This window comes from Thermobia domestica, chromosome 3, assembly GCF_964235325.1.
Source record: "Thermobia domestica chromosome 3, izTheDome1.hap1.1, whole genome shotgun sequence".
NCBI lineage: Eukaryota > Metazoa > Arthropoda > Insecta > Zygentoma > Lepismatidae > Thermobia > Thermobia domestica.
In genome coordinates, this window is record NC_137456.1 from 100891683 (window position 1) to 100918103 (window position 26421).

General features: G+C 36.0%; 1 protein-coding gene across 2 annotated transcripts in view; it reads left to right on the forward strand.

Annotated features, from left to right (window-relative positions):
• LOC145680629 (receptor-type guanylate cyclase Gyc76C-like) overlaps positions 1 to 26421 on the forward strand; it is a 777573-nt gene that overhangs the window by 656636 nt on the left and 94516 nt on the right. For both annotated transcript variants that reach the window (XM_081751318.1, XM_081751319.1), the window contains exon 3: positions 24075 to 24140. In XM_081751318.1, coding sequence (XP_081607444.1) covers positions 24075 to 24140 — 66 coding nt within the window. The remainder of the gene's footprint in view (positions 1 to 24074; positions 24141 to 26421) is intronic.

Genomic DNA, 26421 nt, shown 5'->3' on the forward strand with positions numbered 1-26421 from the left:
CTGGGAAGATCAGTTGTCATAACTTCAACTGATTTTTTTTTAATTGCTACTTTTCCTGAGACTTGTGATTGCGATAGTTGCAAATGTGCATTTTATTTATTTATTTATTTTTGTAACCAATGTACTACATACGAGTATCATTATTCAAGGAGTGGAAGATTGACTTACGTGATATTAACCGTCCCGGTATATATATATAAACTCCGGAACAAGACAGATTTCTGGTTAATTCTGCACAAGCCGGGACAGTTGAGAACCCAATGACTTATTATTGTTGTATCCTTAACATATATATTGTAAGGATCCCCACGTCACAACATGAGCACATGTTTGTAGAGGACACGTTCAACGTTTATAAACAAGCAGACGATACACTGAACAGGGAGATACGAAGATCGACACGATGGGAACCGAAAGAGGACGAGCCACCTGAAGAGCGCCTATAAAAGAGGAACCACAGAGAAAGGAGGCATCAGTTTTTACCACTGATCGCCAAACCACAACAGTTCCGGAGGTCGCACTGGACTAAAGGGCTCTACCTATCCTAACATCCTTGTTTTGAAGCGAAGGGGATTCCTCAACACAAACCATATCTCACGAGGCTGCCATGAGCCGAGAAGGTTTCCTAGGATCACAACCATATATATATATATATATATATATATATATATATATATATATATATATATATATATATATATATATATATATATATACAGAGCCGTTGCGTGGGTTGTAAGCGCCCGGGGCGATAATTCCCAGGCGCCGCCCCGCCGTCAATGTGTTATGAGAAACAACCAGAGCTTATTCTGTACTCTAGATTTAAACATAAAATGTAAGATAAAAGAAGTTGGTATTATGTCAATTTTTAAAAGTGAATGGCATTTGTAGTTAAAACATGAAGTTAATGAAAACATGTTTCTTGAATGATTGAAATCAAGTGCTAGTCTTGTGTATTTTGAACTTGATACACATCAACATAGTAATAGCATAGAGTTATACAAATAACAATACAAATACAGTGAAACCTCTCTAAAACGGACAGCCGTGGGGAATCAATAGTTGTCCGCTATAGAGAGGTGTCCGCCTTAGAGAGGTTTTGATATTTTCTTACGTAAATTAGTAAAGGTAATATGCAATTAGTAACAATATTTTTGGATGAATCATGTATTCACGAATATTACCAAAATGTTACTGTACCTGTGTTGTCCTCTGCTGTCCAATACTCTATGTTCGAGGCACAAGATGGAAATAAAATGTTATAGTTCTCTGCACTTTACACTTACATTTTCAGCATGTCGCTTTAATTGGTGGGCTAATTGCAGTCCAGTAGTGTCTTTTTTGTGACAATATGCGTACCCGCGGGCAAAAACCTACCGAACTTGTCTTCTGCTTGGTTAGAGACTTCAGCAGGACAGTAAAATAACGTGTTATTCCAAACGGCGGGCAACTGTCAATCACTTTTGTGTCTAAAACAGCTTGGGTGGGAGTGGAATGCAAGCAAAGGACATGAGAGTGTTGTTAAACAGAGATTCTTCATCTGGATTGCTGAGTAGACAGTTGAGGAGACAAAATGTCACAATGCTATCTTGGTGACACATGTATGAATTACTAAAAATCTATTTTTACAATATTTTTCAACTTATTTATAGAGAAAGTGTCCTAATACGGAGGTAAATAATACCTAAAGAGGATAGAAAAGACTGTCCGTGTCCGTACTAGAGAGTGTTCGCTTTAGAGTTTGCCAATATGTTTTATCCTATTACAGTGTTTGGGGATTACAAAATATGTCCGTTACGGGAGGTGTCCGCTTTATAGAGGTGTCCGTTAGTAGAGGTTTCACTGTATTAAGTTACAAGATAAAAAACTCTTCTCACAGAGAGCTGGAGAGAGAGAGAGAGAGAGAGAGAGAGAGAGAGAGAGTTCCAGTTGAATAATCTTAGACGATATTTTACATTACCGGTAATTTTCAAGTTCAATACTTTATCAGGAATCCTTCAAGGATCTAATCTAGGTCCCCCGTTGTTTCTTCTTGTTATTAATGATATTCTTCTGTGTATTAAACATTCTCGAGTTCTTCATTTTGCCGACAATCTCAAAATATACTCCAAAGTAAGTCCAATTGATGACGACGTGAAACTTTAACAGGCTGTACAGAGTTCAAATATGGTGTGATAAGAATAAATTAATCCTGATTATGTCCAAATGTAAATCTGTATCTTTCACGAGGAAAGAAAATTCAATTTACCTATACAATAAGTGGCACTTTGTTGTCTACACCAAATACTATCAAAGATCTAGGAGTTATATTTGATGGCAAATTCATCTTTGTTCAACACGTTGACGCAATAACGAGTAGTGCATAGTGAAACTTAGGTTTAATTTATAGGATAGAGCAGGATTTCTACAAAGAATCAACATTTGTAAGGTTATATTTTTCGTATGTGAGGCCAAAATTGTACTGTTTGGACACTAAATGTCACTATATACTCTGACGCAATAGAAAATATACAGTCTAAATTTTAAAAAAAAATGTTTGCATACAAGAAAATCGGTTTCTATTCTACCCAAAGCATATTCCTATGAAGACTTAGTACCGGTAACGAATTTTAATTTTCGAACATTAGAGAAAAGGAGTTGGGTGTTTGATCTGTTGTTCTTACTTAAATTATTAAACTATTCTGGCTGTCCAGAATTAGTTTCAGAAGTACTATTACGTGCCCCAATAGGTAAAACTCAAACATCAAACACTGAAACATTCTATTGTAGAAAACAAGAACTACATATTACATACGTCTTCTCTTTGGAGAATGCTTCATATAACGAAATGATTTGACTCATGTAGTAGATGTATTTAGCATGTCTGAAAACAAGTTCAAAACAATTGTCTGGCAATAACTTTTGCATAATTAAATGACGTATATTTGTGTATGTATGATACTGTATGTTAGATGATTATGTACACAATACTATAACTGGGCATTAAGCCTGTTGTGTTGTCCTTATGAAATAAATAAATTTTACTCAGCCGTGGGCTGATTATTATAAAAATATCTGAATTAATATTATTTTTAAAAAAAAATCATTTACCAACACAATTTGAATTCCTTGATTGTCGTCCCGGCGTCCGGGGCAATTGCCCTGGTCGCTCCCGCCCACGCGATGGTCCTGTATATATATATATATATATATATATATATATAGCCAATTCTGTTTAGATGAGATTGCAGGATTTGAGGAACATGAAGATGAACTTGAAGACCTTCCCTGTCCCACTGAATTTCGGGCTTGAACATTATTAGGCATTTATATGGTCAGTTTCAGAGAAGTAAGCAGACGCGTTTCGGTGTACCGTTTCTCCTACGTCGTCACAAACATAAATTAGCGCTGTACTACATGAAGAATAGTTCATCATTCTTCTGGAAATGAGTTCACAAGTTATATATGATTCAATTCCACAACAACAACAACAACAACAACAAACAAAAAGCTTTAGTGCGGGCCAAAGGTGGTCAAACGCAGTATTACTCAAATAAATATTTTTTTTAAAGTATATATATATTATTTTATCAAATGAACTGATATCAGGGCCATAAGTGCTATTTTATCCTATTTAAATTTGGGCCTCAAAAAAAGACCCCTCGGCGTATATACTGTATGGTGAAGTATAAGCATATATTTTCATAAATGGTCATTGTATATACCATAAAAACTGTTGTGTTTCTCACTAAACTTACATTATCACACGTAAAACTCTGGCAAAATTGTTAGAATTTCATCGTTCTATGTTTGCTTTTTTTTATACGATGCTGCATTGAGCTGCACAAAAGAAAACTATGATTGTATACTTGACATACGGTTCAATTTCTACAGTTATTTGTATATCTCAAATATGTCGAAGCTGCCGTAGTTCTCTTGTAATAATGCGGGAAAGCTGGCTCCGATTTTCTGTGAAAGTAGAAAGGCTTTTGGATCTTATAATGTACTGTATGTCCATGTCTCAAAAAGCACCTATGTAAAAGAAAAGAAGCAAAAATCCAAATTGCTTATATATTTTTTTAATTTGCAGCAAGTGTTAATAATATCTATAATAAGAAAAATCAACTTGAGTTGCCTTTCATGGTTCACGGTAGACGAATTGGTACGTCTATATTCGTATTTCATGAATAAGTGCTTGTCTGTAACAGGTATATTATATTCTTTAGCCTGTGGAATTGGCTTTCGGCAATTCTCCAAAGCAAATTTATAATAATAGCTTATCCGTGAAGAGAAATAACTTTTCAGCAGTTTTAACTAATTATGTTGAACTTAACTGAAATATATATTTTTTGCAATTGTTCATTTCTCTAATTAAGATACGTGTTCTTCTGAATGGGCTAACTTTCTGAAAAACGAAGCTCTTAATTCACGGGGGGATTTAATTTTCTCTTAATTGGCAATCTATGTTGCAGGTTGTGCTTCTTTCTATAATAGAAGTTTTAATCTTGGGCAATTTTAACTTTGAATTAACCTTCTTAAGCTTTCTCTTAATAGGCAAAGTGAAAGCATTCGTCTGTAAGCACTGACAAAGAACTCCATGATATTCTAAAAGACCTCTACTCGAATATTCTTAATTAAGACAACGCCATTTTGTAAAAGTAATTATGTGTTCCAGGTTCTTTGATACACTGGAAGGATTTGGCACTATTTACTGATTAAGAAAAAAATCTTATTGTACAAAAATGTGGAGATTCTATTTGCTGTTGAATAATTAGTGAAATATGATTTGAGGCTATTATGTGTTAATAACAGGGTAAGCCCTAATTCTTCAGTAATTTGAAAATTCAGTAATAATAATAATAATAATAATAATAATAATAATAATAATAATAATAATAATAATAATAATAATAATAATAATAATAATAAGAAGAAGAAGAAGAAGAAGAAGAAGAAAGAAGAAGAAGAAGAAGAACGCAACAAATCAAAAGTTGGCGGAAACTCAGTTTTTTTTTTCTATATTAAAAGAAGAAAGCGCTGCGACTGCATGTTTCCTTCGCTACTACACTGAGAAAAAATTGTAGGTGGCGTAATTAAAAATATAGGTTACATGAGTAATTCCTGTAGTTTTTGGACTTAACGTACAGCAGACGTATAACTGAAAACGCATGTTTTATAATACTTTCTGTATAAGTGTTCCATCTATACGTACTTTCCGTATGAAACAAAGTAGGCGGTCTGGATCTCACATACAAATTGACGTATATAACATATAGCTGACGAAGGTAACATAAGTATATGCATGTGATATACGAAAAACTGTTAGATGTCAGACATTCTGTAACGGCATGATGTAACATCTAAGGGCAGTGCCTATGTAGCATACGGACTACATGCTCCGTACTGATTTCTATAGTAAGCAAAAGGATACCGTATATTTGTACAGCGGGGGACACTTCTAAAGGGTACACCTTAGCCGTAAATCTCCATATGGCTGTACCATTTAGAAGTGTCCCCCGCTGTACAATATACCGCTGTCCGGAGAACGGATTTTTCTCTGTGTAGCAGCAGGGAGGCAATTCTGCCGTGTTACAGGTGGAGATTTCTTCCATTTATTATATATTATCTTCTTCTTTGTTAACCACCAAAGTTGCACTGAAAAAAATCCGTTCTCCGGACAGCGGTATACTGTACAAATGTACGGAATCCTCTTGCTTACTACAGAAATCAGTACGGAGCATACATTATCCGTATGCTACATAAGCACTACCTTAGATGTTACATCATGCCGTTGCAGGATGTCTGGCATCTAAGAGTTTTCCTTATATTACATACAGATATGTACGTATATTACTTTCGTCAGCTATATGTTATATAGTACGTTCATTTGTATGTGAGATCCTAAGGGCCTATATTGTTTCATACGGAAAGTACGTACGGTCTATAGATGGAACAGTTGTACAGAAAGTATAAAACATGCGTTTTCAGTTATACGTTTGCTGTACGTTAAGTCCAAGAGGGACGTGCTAGAGGGTGTGGTGGCAGGAAGGAGAGGGAGGGTGCGAAGGAGACTATAATTAATGGACGATATCAAAACAGAAAAATCGTTCGTGAAAACGAAAAGGTTAGCGGAAGACAGTGGAGCATAGAAGCTTGTCAGTTGTAATTACTCCTTCCTGTAATTAGCCTTAGTATATCACAAGATGCTTCTCTTCAGTTTTGGTGTCAGTTTGTGACATTTGTAGCCAGAAAATGACCTGTCAGCATCAATAAATGTTACTAGACAATATTTACAGAGAGGAGCATGTTTAGAACCTATATTTTCTGGCAAGTTGAAATTTAATATTCTTGAAAATGGCTTCAGTTGTTTTGTAGTCGGAGTTTCTGACAATAACATCCGTCCATTTCTTTTCCACAGAGCGCCTGAATTTACCAGGAACTGTCTGAAGCTCGTTCTGAACTTCATCAACTAGAGATGAGCATTCACTGAGCAGTATTCTTCGCGTTTCTTGTTTCTAAATTGATGTTGACACGATATTACAATGCCTTTATTATTATCAGATTTCTCTTAACGTCTTGGTAACTGTAAGCGTCTTTGTTTTGCTGATCGGTTGCTTTCTCCATAAGCCAGGCATTCTTCCATCCTCGCATGCAAAAAGTCGTTCTGTTGTATAGACATGTAAATACATTGAACATACATTTAAAACTGGACTCATTCCATGCTACAAGCCAGGAATGCAAATAAGCAACAAAATTTTACTCGCCCAAGAAGAAAGCTACTAGCCGACATCCTATAATAGAAATAATTTACTTACCTTCGATATGATATTAAATCAGGGCGCGAAATTTCGAAGTCAGACGCACTCGCCAATCCAAAAATGATAGTCGCCACTATCTCTCACGTACAAATTATAAAAGCCCCCCCCCCTCCTCCTGGTCTTTGGTTTGACAAAGAAAAAAATTACATCAGGGCATAAGATTTCAAAAGTAGAAAATTAGATTCAGAATAATCAATTTTGAATTGTACAATTCATGTACCGGTACACGTTAAGAAAATCTAACCTTAAGACTTCACGTTTGTGTAACGCTCTCTCTCTGCACCGAAATATGTACCAGTTGTCGATTGTAGTTTTCGGAACAAAGTCCTTAAGTGAAGGGCCATTGATGGACATTGTCAGCAAATCATCCAGTGTGTCAGTCTTCAGTGAATTTCTGTAGGCAGTCTTAACTCTGTTGAGACTGCTTGAAGCAGTACTCACAGATAAAACTGCAGAAAGTGTGACAATTGCAAGCAAATTTGGGAATCTCGTAATGAAGTTTTCGATTGAAGGTGAGAAAGGAGGGGCAAATTACAACGTTGTGAAGACATTACATTCTGTGTTTTCTCTTACTCAGTGACAATTATTTTCGTGTGAAACGGAAATTGCGCAGCCCTGTAAGTTTAGGCAGATACAATTACTACTGAACATTGGTCGCCAGCTCGAAATTTCTAGTCTCCAATGGCGAGCTGGCGACCGGGAATTTTGTGCCCTGTATTAAATATTCATCCGCATGGATGAACCACTCGCCCCGGCGAGTGGGCGAATGGTTATTTGCATCCCTGCTATCAGTCGTTCTTTCACAAAAAATGTTCCGGGAGGCACAGTTAGTGGAGTGCACTGCTGGAGTGCACTGCTGGTACTATTCTATGTATTGTTATGTTATAGACGTATTATTATCGGTCTCCTTCGGGGGGCACAGAAACACTGCCTGCTATAAGCATACATCTGAAATGAAAACTTACAGAATATGCTCTTAAGCACTAATACATGATTTAACTTTTGAAATATGCATTTATATGCATTATAAAACTTCAAATTTGAGCTGTATTATTGTTGTTAGAAACCCCTACCAAATTTATCAGAGATCCATATAAGCAAACAAAATATGCATTTGCATAAAAATCGATATCTAATTATAACAATTTCACAACGGGTTATGACCATACGGTATTTGTCAGGAATTCAATTGAATTTTACAGTATTACAAACGTTATTCGCTTTCCATGTAGCTATTATATTAGGATGTATTAGGATGTAAGTTAAACAGCTTTTCCTTCTATTATAGATTTTTTTTCACTTTTTCAGCCGCTTTGCTTTGCCATCGCTTGATAAAGTATGTCTAGCTATTTAATTTACGTAACGTTATTAGTTCTGTTCCACTTTTCGGTCTCTGTTTTCGTGACAATGTCAAAATGCTAGGAAGCATAATGCCATTAGCAGGAAAAAAAATCTCTACACACACACACTTGATGCTTTAGTTTTCTAAATTTAGTGGCTATGTCAAGTAGGTGGAGACAGCTGTTGCTACGTTGAAAAAAAAAAAAATTGCAATTCTAAAAGAAACTTTTTTAATACCCTTTTTAAAGTAGAAAAAAATAACTAATTACACGAGAGGGAAGTAAAACTAACAATTAACAAGGCAGCAAATTCTATGTAATTGGGTTATTGAAGAGGTTGATGCACTTCTGTTCGTTTTTTGAATCTTCACTTTATAATAAGGTAGACAATTAAATTGTGGCTTGTTAAAGAAGGAACAAGTGGTTGTGCACTGGAAATATGGAACAGACATGTAATTAGTATTATTTTTCGTTTCTTTAAAGAAAAAGATGTTTTATATCACTTCATTTTCTTGTCCGAGTGTGCTGTTTTATGCGGGGGAGGAGTTATGGCAAATTTACATAATTTAGGTGACAGAGACACCCACATTCGATAGCTCAATTAGCCTCGACATGAATAAATGAAGGCGAGTTCGTACGGGCACAAGGAACTCAAATATTATAATTAATCATTATCTTTAAGAGGCCTAATCACTGCAAAATTAAAATGCCGCTAAGTTTATAATAATTATGTGATATCTTCAAATAGATAAAAGATAATAGAAATGTGGAACAGACCGCGCTAGACAATATTATTTTGCATGAGGTACCGTTATCACGAGTCACCTAATAGCTTTCCGTTTGCAGCCATTTATAAACGCGAAAATAAATGCCAATTTTCTAAATGGTTGGAAATCGAAAGCAGATAAGTGAGTCGTGATAACGGCATCTTATGTAAAATAATATTGTCTAGCGAGCTCTTGTTCCACTTTTCGAATATCTTTTATCTATTTGAAGATATCACATAATTACTATAAAGTTAGGGGTATTTTAATTTCGCCGTGATGGAGCCTCGTAAGTCAGCTTATGTTAGCAACCCTTGGTTTTAAATGATTTCAGAAGATCTTCCCGGAAGGAATTTCCTCTATACTGAGGTTTGAAGGAGTACTGCAAAAATACTATTAAATTCACATTGATAATGATCACAATATGTCTCAGGGGAATTTCGAAACTTCGAAGGAAAGGAAAGCCCATCTTATAGGACTTTCACTAGTCCTATTTGTTGATAGCAAGCAAGAATTCGAGTTCGAGAATGCACTAGTTTCAATGAGGCTTACATAAGCTCACACTCACATTCGCTAGAGCTCGGGCTCACCACTCTCAATCAAAGATGGCGTGAACCTATGAAAACTTGACCCACTGGCCCACTGATCCACCACCCATTGTGACAGACGACCCACCGTGACCCACTCTGACCACGACTTACTATACCCACCACCCACTGTGACCCACTCTGATCCACTACCAACCAAAACCCATCGTCATCAACTCTGACCCATGATCTACGCCCTCCTGTCCACTGACTAAAGAGTTTACACTTGTAATAAAACAAGGCTGTGAAATTATCACTAACCGGAGTTTGAATTTCTACTGCCAGTCGCTCAAGAACCGTGGTGTTGGGTCACAGCGGGTCACGCTCTGTTCACCCACGACCCACTGACCCACTCACAAATCTTGACCCACGATTCACTGAACTACTTCATCTCTGATCTCAATAAGATTAATGATAACAAGATCAAGCTAGCCTAAGTTTCATTGATGATAACTAGCCTGAGCTCGAGCAAGTGCGAATCTGAGCTCGCGTGAACTTAATTGAGGTCAGTGGCCATGAATAGGGGTCCTTTGAGAATAGTGAGCCTCGATTGTAAAATGACCATCTCTGGTTGGGATACTACAGTGGTTGGGTGACCAGTTTCTATTTCCTGTATTTGCCCTTTGAAGTATATGCAAAACTTAAATTGTAGAAGCTATAATTAAGTAATGGACAGGCAAACAATTCTAGTTTTGCGTCCCATGATTATCCTTTGTAGGTTAGATGACACGGATGATTAATGAAAATGAACAATTATGAATTAATTTGGTGGAATGAGAAAGTGGGAGAAAGGGAGTATCCCGAGGAATCCCACGGACACGATACTGTTCACCACAAAATCACATGACCTGGGAACGAAACAGGGACCTCTTTCACCAGAGATCAGCGCTCTACCACTGAGTCGTTGTGGACTACCTTCCCTAGATAAGAATAGAGAGAGAATTAGAATTACATGTATACGAGAGCTATGCTATTATTAGACAGATGTTCATTTGCATAAGTCAATCAATATTGTTCGGATCTCAAGCACTAATTTTTATAGTCTCAAAAAGCCAGATTCTTGACGAAGTCATCTAGATGCAGCGATTCCTATTGAGGAATCCAACGTTTTAAAAATTTTTCGTAAACCTTATCTCTATTTCCTAAACTTTCTGACAAAACTTTTGATAAAACATGTTTCAATGACGGTTAATTTATGGTTTTTAGTAGCCGAAGAGGTAAATGAAAACCTGCAATGACGAGCTTTCATGACGGGAAAATTTTTGTGCACGAGCTTTCACGTCAAAAATGGCCTGAAACAAGATGCGTTGTCGCCATTATTATTTAACTTCGTTCTGGAATACGCTTTAAGGAAAATCAAAGATAGCAACCAGGGCCTACAATTGAACGGTATTCACCAGGTTATGGCATATGCTGATGGTGTAAATTTAGTACGTGAAAATAGGAGAACAATAGAAAGAAAAGCAGAGATCTTATTAAACGCTTGCAGGGACATGAGTTTAGAAGTAAATGCAAAGAAAACTAAATACGTTGAAGTGCGTCGAGACCGTAATACGGTAAATTATGAATGTGTTGTAAATAATACTTTTGATAAAGTGGATACTTTCAAATATTTAGGATCAATATTAACAGAGGAAAATCATATTCACGAAGAAATTAAATGTCGACTACAAGCAGGGAATTCGTGTTACTGTTCGATTCAAAATCTGTTGTCGCGAATTCTATCAAGGAATTTGAAGCTTAAAATATATAAAACGATAATCATACCTGTTGTTCTGTATGGTTGCGAAACGTAGTCGCTTAATCTGAGGGAAGAACATAGACTGAAAGTATCTGAGAACAAGATCTTGAGACGAATATTCGAACCCAGGAGGAACGGGAATGGAGAATGGCGGAAACTTCATAACGAGGAACTACATTATTTATACGGTTTACCCAACATTGTTAGGGTCGTCAAGTCTAGGAGGCTTAGGTGGGCAGGCCATGTAGCTAGAATGAAAGAAAGTAGAAATGCTTTCAAAGTCTTGACTGAAAGATCAATCGGAAAACAACCATTAGGAAGACCTAGGCGCAGATGGGAGGACAATATTAAGATGGATCTCGCAGAGATTGGAATACAAATTAGAAACTGGATCCAATTGGCTAAGGATAGAAGTTAGTGGAGAGCTTTTGTGAACGCGGCATTGAACCTTCGGGTTTCATAGGCCATAGAGTTAGTTAGTTAGTTAGTTAGCAATGACGAGAAAAAATAACGTTTCTAGTAATTCTGTTTTGTTTTTTGTTTTTTTTAAAGAAAAGGAACTTAAAGCGTGCACATTACAAAAATAAAAGAATTTAAGCACTGTTAATCAAACACTGATTTGACAAATGATATTTCAACAGAGAATTGAGGAACTACAATGTGATGCATCAGAATATAACTATACATAAATATATTCTTATGTGTATTGCTATTCATTCTAAAATTCTACATTGTTTGTGTTTAAAGTGGGATAACTCAGGTTTCTAAATCGATCTGAACTCTATCGCGTTAAGAACTCGAAAACGTACAATTCAAATATAGTATATATATATATATATATATATATATATATGGTAATATTTGAGATCAAACGTTCAACATTTCAAATATGGAGTTCAATTTGCTATTTTATCTTTAATACAATAGACATGTAAGATAATTTATTTACCTAACTGGGGACACGGTGACTCAGTGGAAGAGCGATTGCCCTTGGTGCCCTGGTTCGATCTCCGGCCAAGTAAGGTTGTAGTAGACAACATCTTGTACGTGGGTTTTCTCGGGGTACTCCCATTTCCTCCAACGTTCTCATTCCATCAATTCTTTCATCATTCACTTGCCTTAATCATCGTCTCCCTTAAACTAAAGGGCATAATCGTGGGACGTTCAACTTGGAGATTTCATTTCATTTTCATTTTTATTTATTTAACGTGCAGACACAACCTCGAAGTATATAACTGAAATACAATAATAACATAAAAGAAATGGGAGGGAAAAAGAAGAATGGGCAAAGAAGTGGGAGGATGCCGGGGAAGGTCTATGTTTAAATGCACCGTTTCAATATTAATCTGGTGGGACTGAGGAAGAACTCTAGAGAGTCAAAATAGCCGGCTGCGGGATTCGAGCCAGAGACTTTTCGAATGGCTTGTTTGTCATTCACCTCTCACTGATATATTCGCTTTTACGATAGGTATGTAGTTCAGACGCATGATAAACGGCTAAACTTTTTTTTAACGTCCATAGAGAAACAGTATTACTAGTTATTTTATTCTGAGTGAAACAGAATGTAATATTTTGTCTTTGTGGCAAAGTGCCCACAAAAAAAGAAAAAAAGAAGAGCGTGAAGCAAAGTGTGTCGTCGAAAATATAAGGAGATAAAAGTAATAGTTAAAACGTCTAGACCAGCGTAACTTTTATTATATATATATATATATATATATATATATATATATATATATATATATATATATATATATATATATATATATATATATATATTAAAATTGCTGTTTCACACAAGGACAACGTTTTAATCAAAGCCGTACTCCGAACCCAGCATATCGAATGCGAAACCCATTCATTAAGTCTAAAAAGGCAGGACGATTTTTTTTTTTTTTTTTTTTTTTTTTTGTAGGAAGAGTAGTATCAGAAGAATTTAAGAGCATGCAGGAAATAAGCAGCCTTGTTTCATAAGAAAATTGTTGCTATTTTTAAAGTGTTTAATTTATCAAAACTTCTTTATACTATATTTACTCTGTCCGTGCGTCTGTCCACCTGCCTGGGAAAAAATGCCATCAATTTTGGCCAGAACACTGGCGTCGTTAGCTTTTTAAATCTTGGGGGCGGGAAGTCGGATGAATCAAAATGAAAATCTTTTTTGCCGACAAAATTTATATATACAAAGTAGTATAGTTTCTTGAAATATATTTGACTAAAATCAGGGGGGACGCGTTCCCCCGATTCCCCCGCTAATGACGCCCATGGCCAGGATGTACAGGATCAAACGTTAGGAATCGAGTTCGTCGCTAGCAAAGATATTCAGACCGACAAAATGGTAGAAATCAACCATTTCCAATATTAACATTGATCGCTATGGAGTATAAACACCGGGTTCGATTCCCGGTGGGAGCATTCGGTCGAAAAAGTGTAAAACACTTTTTCAAGCTAGCCATCCTGAATGAGGTTTTCCTGGGTTTTCCTCATTCACACCAGGCAAATGCCGGGGTGATACCTTACTTATAAGTCCCAGGTCACTTCCTTCCTTTGCTTTCCTCGGATTTTGTGCTCGCCGAGGGACGTCATCCCTTAAAACGTGAAGGGCTAAATGCCCTTAGATGCCGAAAGCACAGAAATCTAAATCCTAAATCCTAATATTCTAGAGTATAAACAGTAATATACAGAGTATTGAAGTGTCTTTTTTTTCTGCAGTCAATCAAGCAAGAATACATTCTATCTCCACTCTAATCTCACTTCTGAAATCAGAAGTGACAGAAATTTAGTACCATTTTCCGGTTTCAATATGAATTAAGAAAGTATCACGCTACACCAAACTCTTTCACGTGGTGTACATGTGACACTGCTACTTGCGTTATCTACTATCCGTTTGTTCTTCGTTTTCCTCTTCTTCTTCATCAAAGACTTTTTTTTTCAGTTAGCTGGGGTTAGCATTTCGGATCGGTGTCCTCCATCTGTGTCTATCTTGTGTCATATCCACTGTGACATCACACTGCACCATACCCTACTTTACATAATCGTCCCACTTCTTCTTTGGCCAACCTTTCGCTCGTTTCCCGCTTAATTCTATAGCATCCACTTTTTAAACTAATAAGCTCTTCTTCTTATGTGCCTAAACCATCTTAGTCCACTTTTTGGTAGCTTTTGTACTACTGGTCTCTCACCTTTACTATTCCCCGGATCACTTCAGTCTTAATTCTGTTCTTCCACGTTACTCCACAGATTCACCGCAACATATTAATCTCTGCAATATTCAACTTCTGTTCCCCTTTCATCTTTGTCACCCAACATTCCGTTCCGTGTAATATGGCAGGTGTCATTACTGTTTTGTATATTTTTTTCCCTTAAGACGCATTGGTACCCTACACTGACACAATACTTCTACCACTTCTTTCAAGTTTGTTCAACCGCTGGTAATTCTACTGTTTACATCTTCTTCTATTCTTTCATTTTTCCTGCAGTATTGATCTCAAGTAATTCAATTTCCTCGTCATTACCACATCTTCTTCGTCAAGTTGTATTCTTGTATTTTCGATTACATTTTTCCTAAATATTTTATCTTGGTTTTACTAATTCTAAGCCTTTTGCCTTCCAATGCTACTCTCCAGGTATCTAATTTCTTTCGTAGTGCTGCCGTGATAACACACTAGCACAATGTCTTCCACAAATACCATATTCCAAGGTGCCAACTCTTGGATATTCTTTGTAAGTTCGTCCGTCACATGTGACTTAAAAAAATAATAAAAAAAACTATAAACTTCGTCGCAGTGACTGACAATACTTTAGACGAGATATTTATACAATCCTATTAAGCCTGGGTGCATATCAGTAGTCAAAAGAAGACAAACATGTTTTTAGTCAATATTGGTCAATTTGTCAGTTATCGCGTAACACATGCAATGACTGCGGTCAGACTGTGTATATGTGTGTGTATCATCCCTTATCTAGTGCATTCATTTCCCGGTAGATGATGTATGACTTAGTAACGTGCTTTTATAATGTGAGAAATAGCAGAAAACACAACGAGGAGATAAGACGAAATGATAAGAGAATGGGATAAGCAAGTGTCTGGAGTAGTCATGGATCCTCGAGTGCGTAGCATGTCTGCGTAAACGTTGGCAATGCCATCGATGCTCATTTTGCCTGTCATGGATCCACACCACGAGTGCGTAGTATGCCTGCGAAAACATTGGCAATGTTATCGATGCTCATTTTGCCTGTTATGGATCCACGCTACGAGTGCGTAGTATGTCTGCGAAAACATTGGCAGTGCTATCGATTCTCATTTTGCCTGTCATGGATCTACGCCACGAGTGCGTAGTATGCCTGCGAAAACATTGGCAATGTTATCCATGCTCTTTTTGCCTGTCATGGATCCACAAGTGTATAGTATGCCTACGAAAACAGTGACAATGGTATCAATGTTCTTTTTGCCTGTCGACGACAGATTTTTCTGTGCCTGCTCTTTTCCCTTTCCGACTTGTTTATTGAGAAGGGAGGATCAAATTGTGATTTTGTGATTCAATTGGCAAGGATTGTTGTAGTGGAAAAGTGTACTTGTTATTTCTGTTAAATGCAAGTATAAGCCAAGATTTAGTGGAAAAGCATACTCGTTATTTCTGTTAGCTATTAGCCAAGAATAGCATCGAGTCCATCATAAATAACGAATGCAGATAAGAAAGTTCATTATTCCTATGTTTATTTTCTAACGTTTATTTTCACTGATTTGAAGCGCTTGGAGGATAAAGGTGTTATGTTACATTTTTCGAAATGTTGCATTCTGGCTGTTCATGCACGTGTTATATGCTACTCATGCTACCTAACACATTATTTGGTGAGTCCTCGTCCTAGTGCAGATATTTAGAAACGATGAAGGTGGTATGTTAACGTGCAAAGTTGTGAAAGTCAATTTTCCCATCATAATCAATTTGTTACATACCACCTTTATTCTCCAAGCGCTTCATTTGTTAATTCACTAATGCTTATTTCCTTAACTTGATCAAGAATTGGACTGTTGTAGACAAAGTATCTCCATAAGCATCGATAGTATCTTTTAATCCTATCACGTACCAGTTCCCCACAACTCTTCAAACGCTTCCGGAGTCAATTGTCTAAACTTGTGCAGCTTCTCAGTTAAAGAATTAACTTTTCCTTTTTCTGTTTTTGTTTTTTCTTGTTTGTTGGTTTTTGTTTTCGTCACAAATTGGCTTCCCCTTCTTCTTCACTTACATACTACACTTGCTGTTGCTAATCCGTAGAACAACACAGTTTTGGACAATAAAACATATAGATATACCTTTTTAACTTCTTCTTCTCTTTTAAAATCAAGAACCATTATTCAATGACTTTCAAATATAACTTTAACATCTTAAACTTGAAAATATTTCGTTCTGGTCTTTGTTACCCCATCCTTTTTTTGGCAGTAGCAAGTGTTACCACGAGATAAGAAATGTTTCGACTCGTCTCGATTCTAGTCTCAGAAACGAGATAAGAAGAACCTCTATAAAATTGAGACGAGTCTCGTGGACAACAAGTTCACTAAAATCTTATATCTCAAGCACTGTTACGTGATCCATAGTATAAAACTATAAATTGATAAAGTGATTATACGAACACATTGAAGAGCATTTATGAAGGTTTAAAGATACACAGGTTATTGCACAACATTTGCTAAACTTTTGCTAAACAAATAGAAGGTAGAGCAATTATATATAGGAATTGATATTTCCCCACAACCAATTCTATTAGAAAACTTTTTGATATAAAATAGTATGATACAGATTTACTATACAAGCATAAAATTTACTAATGATTTAGAGTAAGTGGGTGTTCCAAAGACCAAGCAGTCTAGGAAAGGGTCCCCACAGAGTTTCACGCACACTAAGTGGGGTGGATTTTAGGAATTTTATGCTCCACGCAAGCAAAGAGATGTTAGAAAACCACTGAGCTCTAGGCAAGCTAAGTAGTTACCCCAAGTTGAAATCCCACAGAGCTCCAGGCAAGCTAGGTGGACAGGAGAACTTAGAGCTCCAGGCAAGCTAAGTGGGCAGGAGAACTTACAGCTCCAGGCAAGCTAGAAGGCTTGGGTTGGATTAGGAATTTTTCAAGGCTCCAGACAAGCTAAAAGAAGAGAGTTTGACCAGGCAAAGACTGATACCATGTGTGATGATCCTCTTGATTTTATAGCTGCTTTTGTGTAGCGGTGGCACTGGCATGCCTTCTCTATTACATGATTAGTGCTGACGTTGGTGTACTTATTGTCTGTCACTGAAGTAGATTGTAGTAGGGACGCACGTGATGCTGTTTACAAAGTACAATTGTCTGTTGATTGTTTGTAAATAGAACCGCATGCACGATATTACAATATACTTCAATAATAAATATAGTTTATATTACTCCTTTCGTGGAACCCTTGTCGCGTGTAAGGGTTATGATCACTTCTAGATGAAATTTTAAAAAATCAGGGTATACAATTTGTACATTTATTTACGAAACGAGACGAGATGAGAACAGTTTTTCAAGTACCAATAGGAGACGAGAAAGAATTCATAGAGATTTGAGACGAGACAATATGACTATTTCTCGTCTCATTGGCAATACTAGCAGTTGCAACAACTTTATTTTACATTTTATTTGACAAACTAGTGTGCATTGATATATTCTGAACGAAGGTTATTGTCTTTTAAAATGTATTGACTATAAAACACCTAACAGAAAGTGTTCTGTATCATAAACAAATTTACAATTTGCCATCTAATCCATTATCTCATCACATCCTATACTAAACAGTCAGTGTTTTGTTGTGCCATGACTAATGGTGTGGGTCTACCTTAATACCTAGGTAATGGCACACAAAATAAAAGTTGTAAAGGATCTATATATTAAAATGCTAGGTTTATATGTTTATCTACAAAAAAAAGTTTATATGTTTGTCTTCAATTCTTTCGACAGTGACATCTCGAAAAACACAAGTGCTAGAAACGTGCTGTTTTCACTGGTCGGTTCCAAATTCTGTGTAGATTGTACAGTTCCAATTGAATATTTAAAAAACGAGGCCGTTATTTCTTTATTACATTTTATTAGGGGTACACTGGAAGTGTTGAAATTTTTAAAAAGTAAACCATCATATCCTATTCATTCCAACACAACATAGTTGTATATAGGGGTTGCATATCTCTCAGTCGATTGTTTCATGGCCAAATGATAATGAAAAACAAAGGATAACCATTTCTCCAGGCTAAGATGAATCTGTATCGTTGGGAAATGAAATGAAACCTTAAGTCTTACGTCTCACGGTTATTTCTGCTAGGCTAAAGGAGACGGTGGGGATGAGAAATGAATGAAATGGTGGAATGAAGAAAGTGGGAGGAAAGGGGAGAACCGCAAGGAAACCCACGTACACTGTGTATGTCCACCATAAAGTTCACTTGACGCGAGCTGGAATCGAACCAAGGACCCCATGCACCAGAGGTGAACGCTCTACCACTGAGCCATCGCGACCCCCTCTATTGTGTGGAGTGTTTTATCCAATAAACACCATACATTACTGACATTATAATTAATTGTGTATGTAATGTATTTGCTCATTACATACTGCATGCAAAAAGAAAGAAAAAACTGATCATACTGAATTAGAAACTCCAACCGGAAGTAGGCTTAATCTTGGAAATGGTGCGAGATATTGAAAAAATAATCGAAAAAATCTCTCCTTCATAGTACCCCTTGCCGATCTTTTCTTTCTTTCTTTCTTTTTCTTTTTCTTTCTTTTTCTTTCTTTTTTCTTTTTTTTTATCAAGACGTCTTTCACTTGTGTCTGCAAAGGGACATGTATAGATGTTGTGAGGAATGACAAGGAGATTCATGCTTATATGTGAATGGTGCGCTGTGTAGAGGCACAGGTTCAGCTAGTAGGAAATAAAAGACTATTACGAACAGTAACGTATTCCTAATATGTTAACATGACAATCAAAACATTCGTACGGGAAAAATGTGCTGTGTTCTACGTTGAAGGACAATTTGCTGGAACATTTTTCTCCCCTTGGTGTATTTCTTTATTACAATCACCAAATAAAAATAATAATAATAAAAAACTACGATATACATGAAGTCATAGTTTCAAGCAACTATTTGTTCGGCGTGAGAGACCCGGTAGGAGCAGGAGCTCATATGATTTGGATTCTGCGTTAAGCTGTAGGTGTATACATAATATAGCCTCGGTCCTGAACAGAATGCTAAACTCTAAATCAATCTAGAACTATTTGTTTAAAGTCAGTTTAAAGTACTTGTTCAGATTTTTTTTGATGCAACCTTGTTCTTAATCTATACCGGTTAGCTTCTTACCATTCTTTCCGGCACATCCCATGATTATCTTTTTTAATTTTTTGTTTCGGAGGGTAATTTTAGTACTAGGGTTATATGAGAAGTAAACCTATAATTTCACGTAGGATCTGAATTATGCATACTTCCACCGAGAATCGAGCACGTTTTTTTTTTTACCACAAAGGTAGAAACACTCATTTTTACATGTTGTTGGTCTTCTTTTTTTCTTTCTTTTTTTTTAAAAAAAAATTGTATCGATTTTGTTGACATCAATGCAATTCGGTGGTTGCGTAAAGAAAACAAGTTGCAACTGTCATAATTAAAATTTTTATTCAAAATATTTATCTCGCTCTTAGGACCAACACACTCAACCTTTCCAATTGATCCTGTGTCAAACCTCGTTCGACATGACTATTTTCATGTTCTTCTCCGATTAGGTCGGAAGATGTCCGACATTTTTTGATGTAAATGTTTGCCCAATTCGCTGTCGGAGTCTGTCCGACGCATTTCCTCACCCATTTATATTCTAGTCAACAAATAAAGTTTTCTTTCTCTGCGTGTCATGTTAACCCTTTAACTGGCACAGTTTTCTGGAAATGTATACTCTCAGGTGGCAGACGTAGTACTACGTCGTAGCCACAAGAACTGTAGAACTAGAAACAATGATGTATGTTTCACATAAACAACAATAGCACACACACACACACACACACAAAAAGTCTCAAAGACGTCTCCGCTTCACCAAGACGTTCGCTACTGTTTTGAATTGCAGTTTCATTTTCTTTTATTACAGCAGCAGCAAATGTTCTTCTTACGAGCAACAATGTACCATTTGATATTGCAAAACCCAATATCATTTACACATTATAGGCATTCAGAGCCATCTATTCATTTGTTTCCGATTTAAATGTAAGAAGAAAAGTTTTCAAGAGAGACCTTCGTCATTGCTACTGAACATTAGTGACTTTTTAGTCAAGACGTAGTACTACGTCGTAGCCATTTCCACTGCACATATGCCTTGATGTAGTAATACGTCATAACCAGTTAAGGGTTAAAAGAGCCGAGCGGTAATATCTGGAAAAGGCCTATCTCAGTCTTGAATGCTCTTTCAAAGCGTAGGTGGAAAAGTTAACAATTAAAGAAAAAGTGAATAATAATTATAGTTCAAGAACATGACAGTCTCTACAGAGTTTCCTTTCTGCAAAGAATAATGTAATTACAGTGAAACCTGCCCATGTGGCCAACTATGAACAAGTGGCGGAACTGTAATGTTAGCACTTGTAGAGCACTAATTAATTATTGTATTAGTTTGTATTTTAAAAAAAGATATGTGTACAATATAAAAAAGATACAAAAAATTGGTCAAGTGCTATATATGTAGTATTGGACTTCATGGTTCAGAGATTTGGACATTACGGAAGTTAGAGAAGAAATATTTAGAGGGCTTCGAAATGTGATGTTGGAGGAAGATGGAGAAGATAAAATGGACAGAGTGAGTAACAAGCGAAGATGTTCTAAACAGATAGGAGAGAAGAGGATGCTTTTAGCTACCATCCTTCGTAGAAAGGCCAATTGGATTGGACACATCTTGTGAAGAAATTGTCTTCTTCATACCACCATAGAAGGAAAGATGGAAGGAAAGCGAGGAATAGGAAGAAGAAGAACATAAGTGATGGATAATTTGAAAAATAGAAGAAAATATTGGGAGTTGAAAGAGGAAGCTGAGGATCGAGAAACATGGAAGAAACATTTCCAGGTCCAAACTGAAAATTAAGAAAGAAAGAAAAAAAGCTCATTAGTCCCAAGACCTGCTGACGCCGTATGTAATAAATACGAATATTAGTTTGTCATTCGCCCATTATGTTCTAATGTTATACTTTCATCATGCAATTAGCTACAAAACTGTGCGACACATTCTTTATTATTTTCTTCCTACCATATATGACAGTAGATCCAGATAAGATCGTCAGTTTTTAGGAAATACTCGAAACATCCAATCTATTTTATTTCTCTTACAGTACCGAAACACCAAAAGTTATTCCCTTGTGCATTTGGTATCCTGTGATCTTTCATTTTCGTTTTAACACTTTCCAGTATAAATCCAATCGTTATATCTAACCTAACCTATGTGTTGCAAATTTTTTTTTTTTGTTTGCAAGCCCCCTCCCCGTAATCAAGATAGAAATGGATTCAAACACATGACGAACATAAAAGTTACCCATATCTTTTTTAAAAAAGTCCATCTAAATTAGGGATGGGCATATCCGGAAATCACATTTTCCGTTTTTCCGGAAAATTTTCTGTCTTCCGCTTTTCCGGAAAATTTTCCGTGTTCCGTTTTCCGGAAAATTTTCCGTCTTACGTTTTTCCGAAAAATTTTCCGTCTTCCGCTTTTCCGGAGAATTTTCCGTCTTCCGTTTTTCCGGAAAAATTTCCGTCTTCCGTTTTGAATTTTCCGGTTTCCGGAAAAAAGTATTTTCCGTTTTCCTTTTTTCCGGGAAATATGGCCATCCCTAATCTAGATTAAGCTAGTTGATATTTTGCTATATAGAATATGAATGGAAAGCCATAGTGACACTCCCCAACAATATACATACAGGTATTAAAGAGCTGCACCACGTGCTGTATTTTTCAAAAAGTTACTTTCAATGGACAAGTTTCCCTCTTTTTTCCTTGGAAATATTGAACGCTCGAAACATTCAATAGTAAAAGAAGTTCTAACAGAGACACCACATAATGTCCATCATACGGAGATAAATTTAACATTAGTAGCACAGAAATAAGGTTGCTTCAATTCGACCAAGTTTCATGTTAGACACGTGGTCAATTTACAAAGTATATAATATACTACATCTTATGGTAAGATACAGATTCCATGAGAGTTGTGTCAAGTTACGTAGATGGCAACTTAGAGAGATGGCAAAGTTCAGAGGATTCATTGTATTTAAGTCACTAACAACATTGTATCACGGTTATGACAGATGAAACACAATCGGCGTACAGTTAAGCATTTGATATTCCAAAGATAAATATGGTAATTCTACCTAACAGCATCCGTAGGTCAGGAATTTTAATAACGAGCATATGTCTAACAGGCCGAGGTGATCTTTCTGCAAAATGTAATTAATGAAATATACTTTGAAACGTGTTGTCGACGGCAGTGTATCATTTCCATCGTTAACCTCTTTCTTCGAGGTCACAACAGAAAAGTCTGAAAAGGATGCGCCGCTTTACCTTCTCTTATTTTTGTTGTTTTTATTTTGTGGTCTTTTGACAAATTGGTCTCCTATGGTCTAATTAAAGTCATTCAGAAGCCACAACAACAACAACTTCTTGCGTCATCATTATGAAGTGTCTGTGGAAGATTAGAAGAGAGAAAGAGAAGATAATTTCCACGGAGACGGCAATGTGGAGGAATGTTTGCAGAATTCTTTTCTACTGAAAAAGCTAATAATAATAATAATAATAATAATAATAATAATAATAATAATAATAATAATAATAATAATAATAATAATAATAATAATAATAATAATAATAATAATAATATATTGAATACCATTGAATATAATAAAGTAGTGTTTTTATGGCTTTCCTTCATACTAGAAGCCAATACGTAGGCTTTAAAAGGAAAACTAGTTGCAATGCCCACACTTACGCGCTCCCATTCATTGAAAATGCTTGTCTTGTTCCTAAGTTCAACACACTTGTTTAATCTTTAGGTCCGACATAATGATTTTCCTTGTTACGCTCCCATATCGGAAGACGCTCGACACTTTTTCTGGAGATTATTCGCCTGCTTTACTGTCGGAGGCTGTCCGATGCATTTCCTCGTGTAGTACGGACTCTAGCAATATACATGGTGTAGATTCTACTCTTTTCTGTTTCTCGGCTGGCCATGTATTTTGATGTGAGTAAGATGGGTGAAGAGAAACCATTTGATACCGTGAGACATGTAACAGATAATCTGTACCTCACTCTGGAGATTGATTCAAGAAATATCAAACTCGAAATATATATCATTAATATTTCTGGCTTCCATTGCCTATTGCAACATTGTGAGTTAAAACTAGACTTAAAACAAGCAATAAATGTTAGAGTGAATAACATGGTATATATATTAAACTAACATTTGGAGTTTCGCTCCGGACCATTCTTGGGTACATGGAAAATTATTAATAATGTAGTTATTACAACTTAACGTTTTCTAATGGTGTAAACAATATTTATATTTATTGTAATTAGTCTTTGGAAAGTTGTAATGCAGAATGAAGAAGTTTAGTACAGGACTGAAAACAAGAACAGCAACTTGCAACTGTTATAAACCATCTCAACCAATCTTCGTACAGTTCCATATGCTAAACCTTTTTCTTTGTTTAACTTTTATTTAGATGTAGTAATAAAGTATTTAGATAATAGTAATAAATATTTGATATTGTTTGTTACGTGATATTTAATTTATATATGATATGGAAAGAAAGTATATTTTCAATGATATTTTGTCTTCTTTGCAGAGATGCACGGACTACGAAGTTTCCCAAGTCCCCACGTTTGCCAGAACGGAACCACCAGACAGTCAGGTAAGTGACGTGTACTATCTTCACCATGTTCAAAATTTAACTTATGAAGAAGCTTAGTTTTTCAAAATTGTTTATATATTTATCCCGTCTGTTCGTCCGGGAGAAGAAAAATGTGTCTCAGTCCGGAAGAAAAATCTGAAGACCTATTTGATGGATTATCATTAAGGGTCTTCACTACAGCGAAATTAAACTACCGCTAATATTAGAGTTTTTCTGTAATATCTTCAAAACAAATAAAAATATTCGAAAAGCAGAAACGTAGTGAACTAGACAATACGATTTTGCATGTGATAACCTTTATCACAATTCACCTATCTGCTTTTGGTATGCCGCTATTTATAGAACCTGCAAAAAAAAAAAAAAAAAAGCTAAATCTATATACAGTTGCAAATCGAAAGCAGATAGATAAGTTGTGATAACGGTATCACATACAAAATCGTATTGTCTAGTTCACTACGTTTCTGCTTTTCGAATATTTTTATTTGTCTTGAAGATATTACAGAAAAACTCTAAAATTAGCGGTAGTTTAATTTCATTGTAGTGAAGACCTTTAGAGGATCAAAAATTAGGAATCGAGTTTGTTCATGGAAGTGAAATTCAAACCGAAAGTGGTAAAAATCAATCCTTTCCGGTTTTAATGTTGATCTCTATAGAGGAAGAAGGATAATAGATACCGAGAAATGGTTTCCTGCGTTTCAAGAATATTTTAAATCCATCCTTAACTCTCCACTAAACTGAAAGTTATAGAACGCCACTATAACTTCCGGTTTCGATGCTGGTACGTGAAACAAACTATAAGCGATAGAGAACATTTCTGAATCGATTTAGCATTCTAACATAAGAACAGATACGTTCTTTCTTGACCTATATTCAAACCGAAATTGGCAGAATTCAGCCACTTCCGGTTTTAACGTTAATCGCTATAGAATAAATTCGAATCCAATAAGCGTCCCTAGAATATACTCCATCCTTATTTTAATCTCTCTACCACTTCCGGTTTCAATGTAAATTCAGATATTATGACGCATTACAAACGCATTACAACTCCTTCACGTAATGTACACATACCACTGCCAATGTTTCTTCCAGACATGATTTTTAACGGGGTGGGGTACTGCCCCCCGGATCTCTTATAGTGCCCTCGGGGAAAACTAAAATAATACGTCTATAATATAATAATAAATAGAATGGTACCGTGTGAAAATAATATGTGCTCCTCCGAATGCTGAGTGTGCTCCCGGAACATTTTTTTTTTTTTTCTGAAAGAAACTGGTCACTGCTACTAATTTTTATTTAAAATTTGCCTTTCTACTCCACATTTATTCATGTGTACAGGCCCTGTCTCTTTTAATACTCTATAACAGTTATTCTAACGTTAGACAATGAACTAGCCACGCTGGTTTACCTGCTCGTCTCAGTCTGAGATATTGGATTCAAGCAGGGTTTAGATGGTTGATCAATAGATAAAACCAGAAGATGTTGGCAGCGCTGTGAAACCAATTGGGAATTACTTGAAGGAAAGAAGTAGTAGATGTTGCCTAATGAAGTAACCTTGTAATAAATTAAGATCGACAGTTGATCGGCTGAAACCATTTGGATCTTTGAGTTAGAGAATTTAGTTTATAACATTAATTTCTCAAGATTCCTATGTGACTTTCCAGAGATATGTGAGAAACATAAAGGGAAAAAGATGCCAAAATGGCAGAAGAGAGAATCTGCAGAGATCTAACATTTTGTTTTTAATAACTCAACCAGTAGCATACGCAGAATTTCATAAAGAGTGGATGGGTTAAGCTCCGAAGTTCATATCATTCCAGGATATTTCTATACATAATCATCTTAATATAGAAAGTTTATTTGTACAAAATATATTGTTTAAGGAGCCTATATCACTGAGCCAATTTGCCTTCTTCTATACCATCAAGTGTAATATTTCACAGAACGGAAGGAAAGGAGAACAAGATTCCAGCTGTGTATGTCATGTCGTGGAGAATATTTAGAAAGTAAATGCAGGAGACTTGCCCAAAAATAACATGACAGTTTGTTCTATCAAGCACGCAAAACATGAATTTGTTTTCTCTGACATGAAATTATGATCATTATATGTGACATTTACATGATACAAAGTTACAAGGTCAAAAGTTGTGCATCTATAATAGGTAACTAATGCGGGAAAAACTGGTTTAGTTTTAACAAAGATAAACTTTACTTTCATTCCTAATAGTGTTGCCCATGAGACGAGATAAGAAACAAGGTATTTTCGTCTCGTCTCGATTCTAAA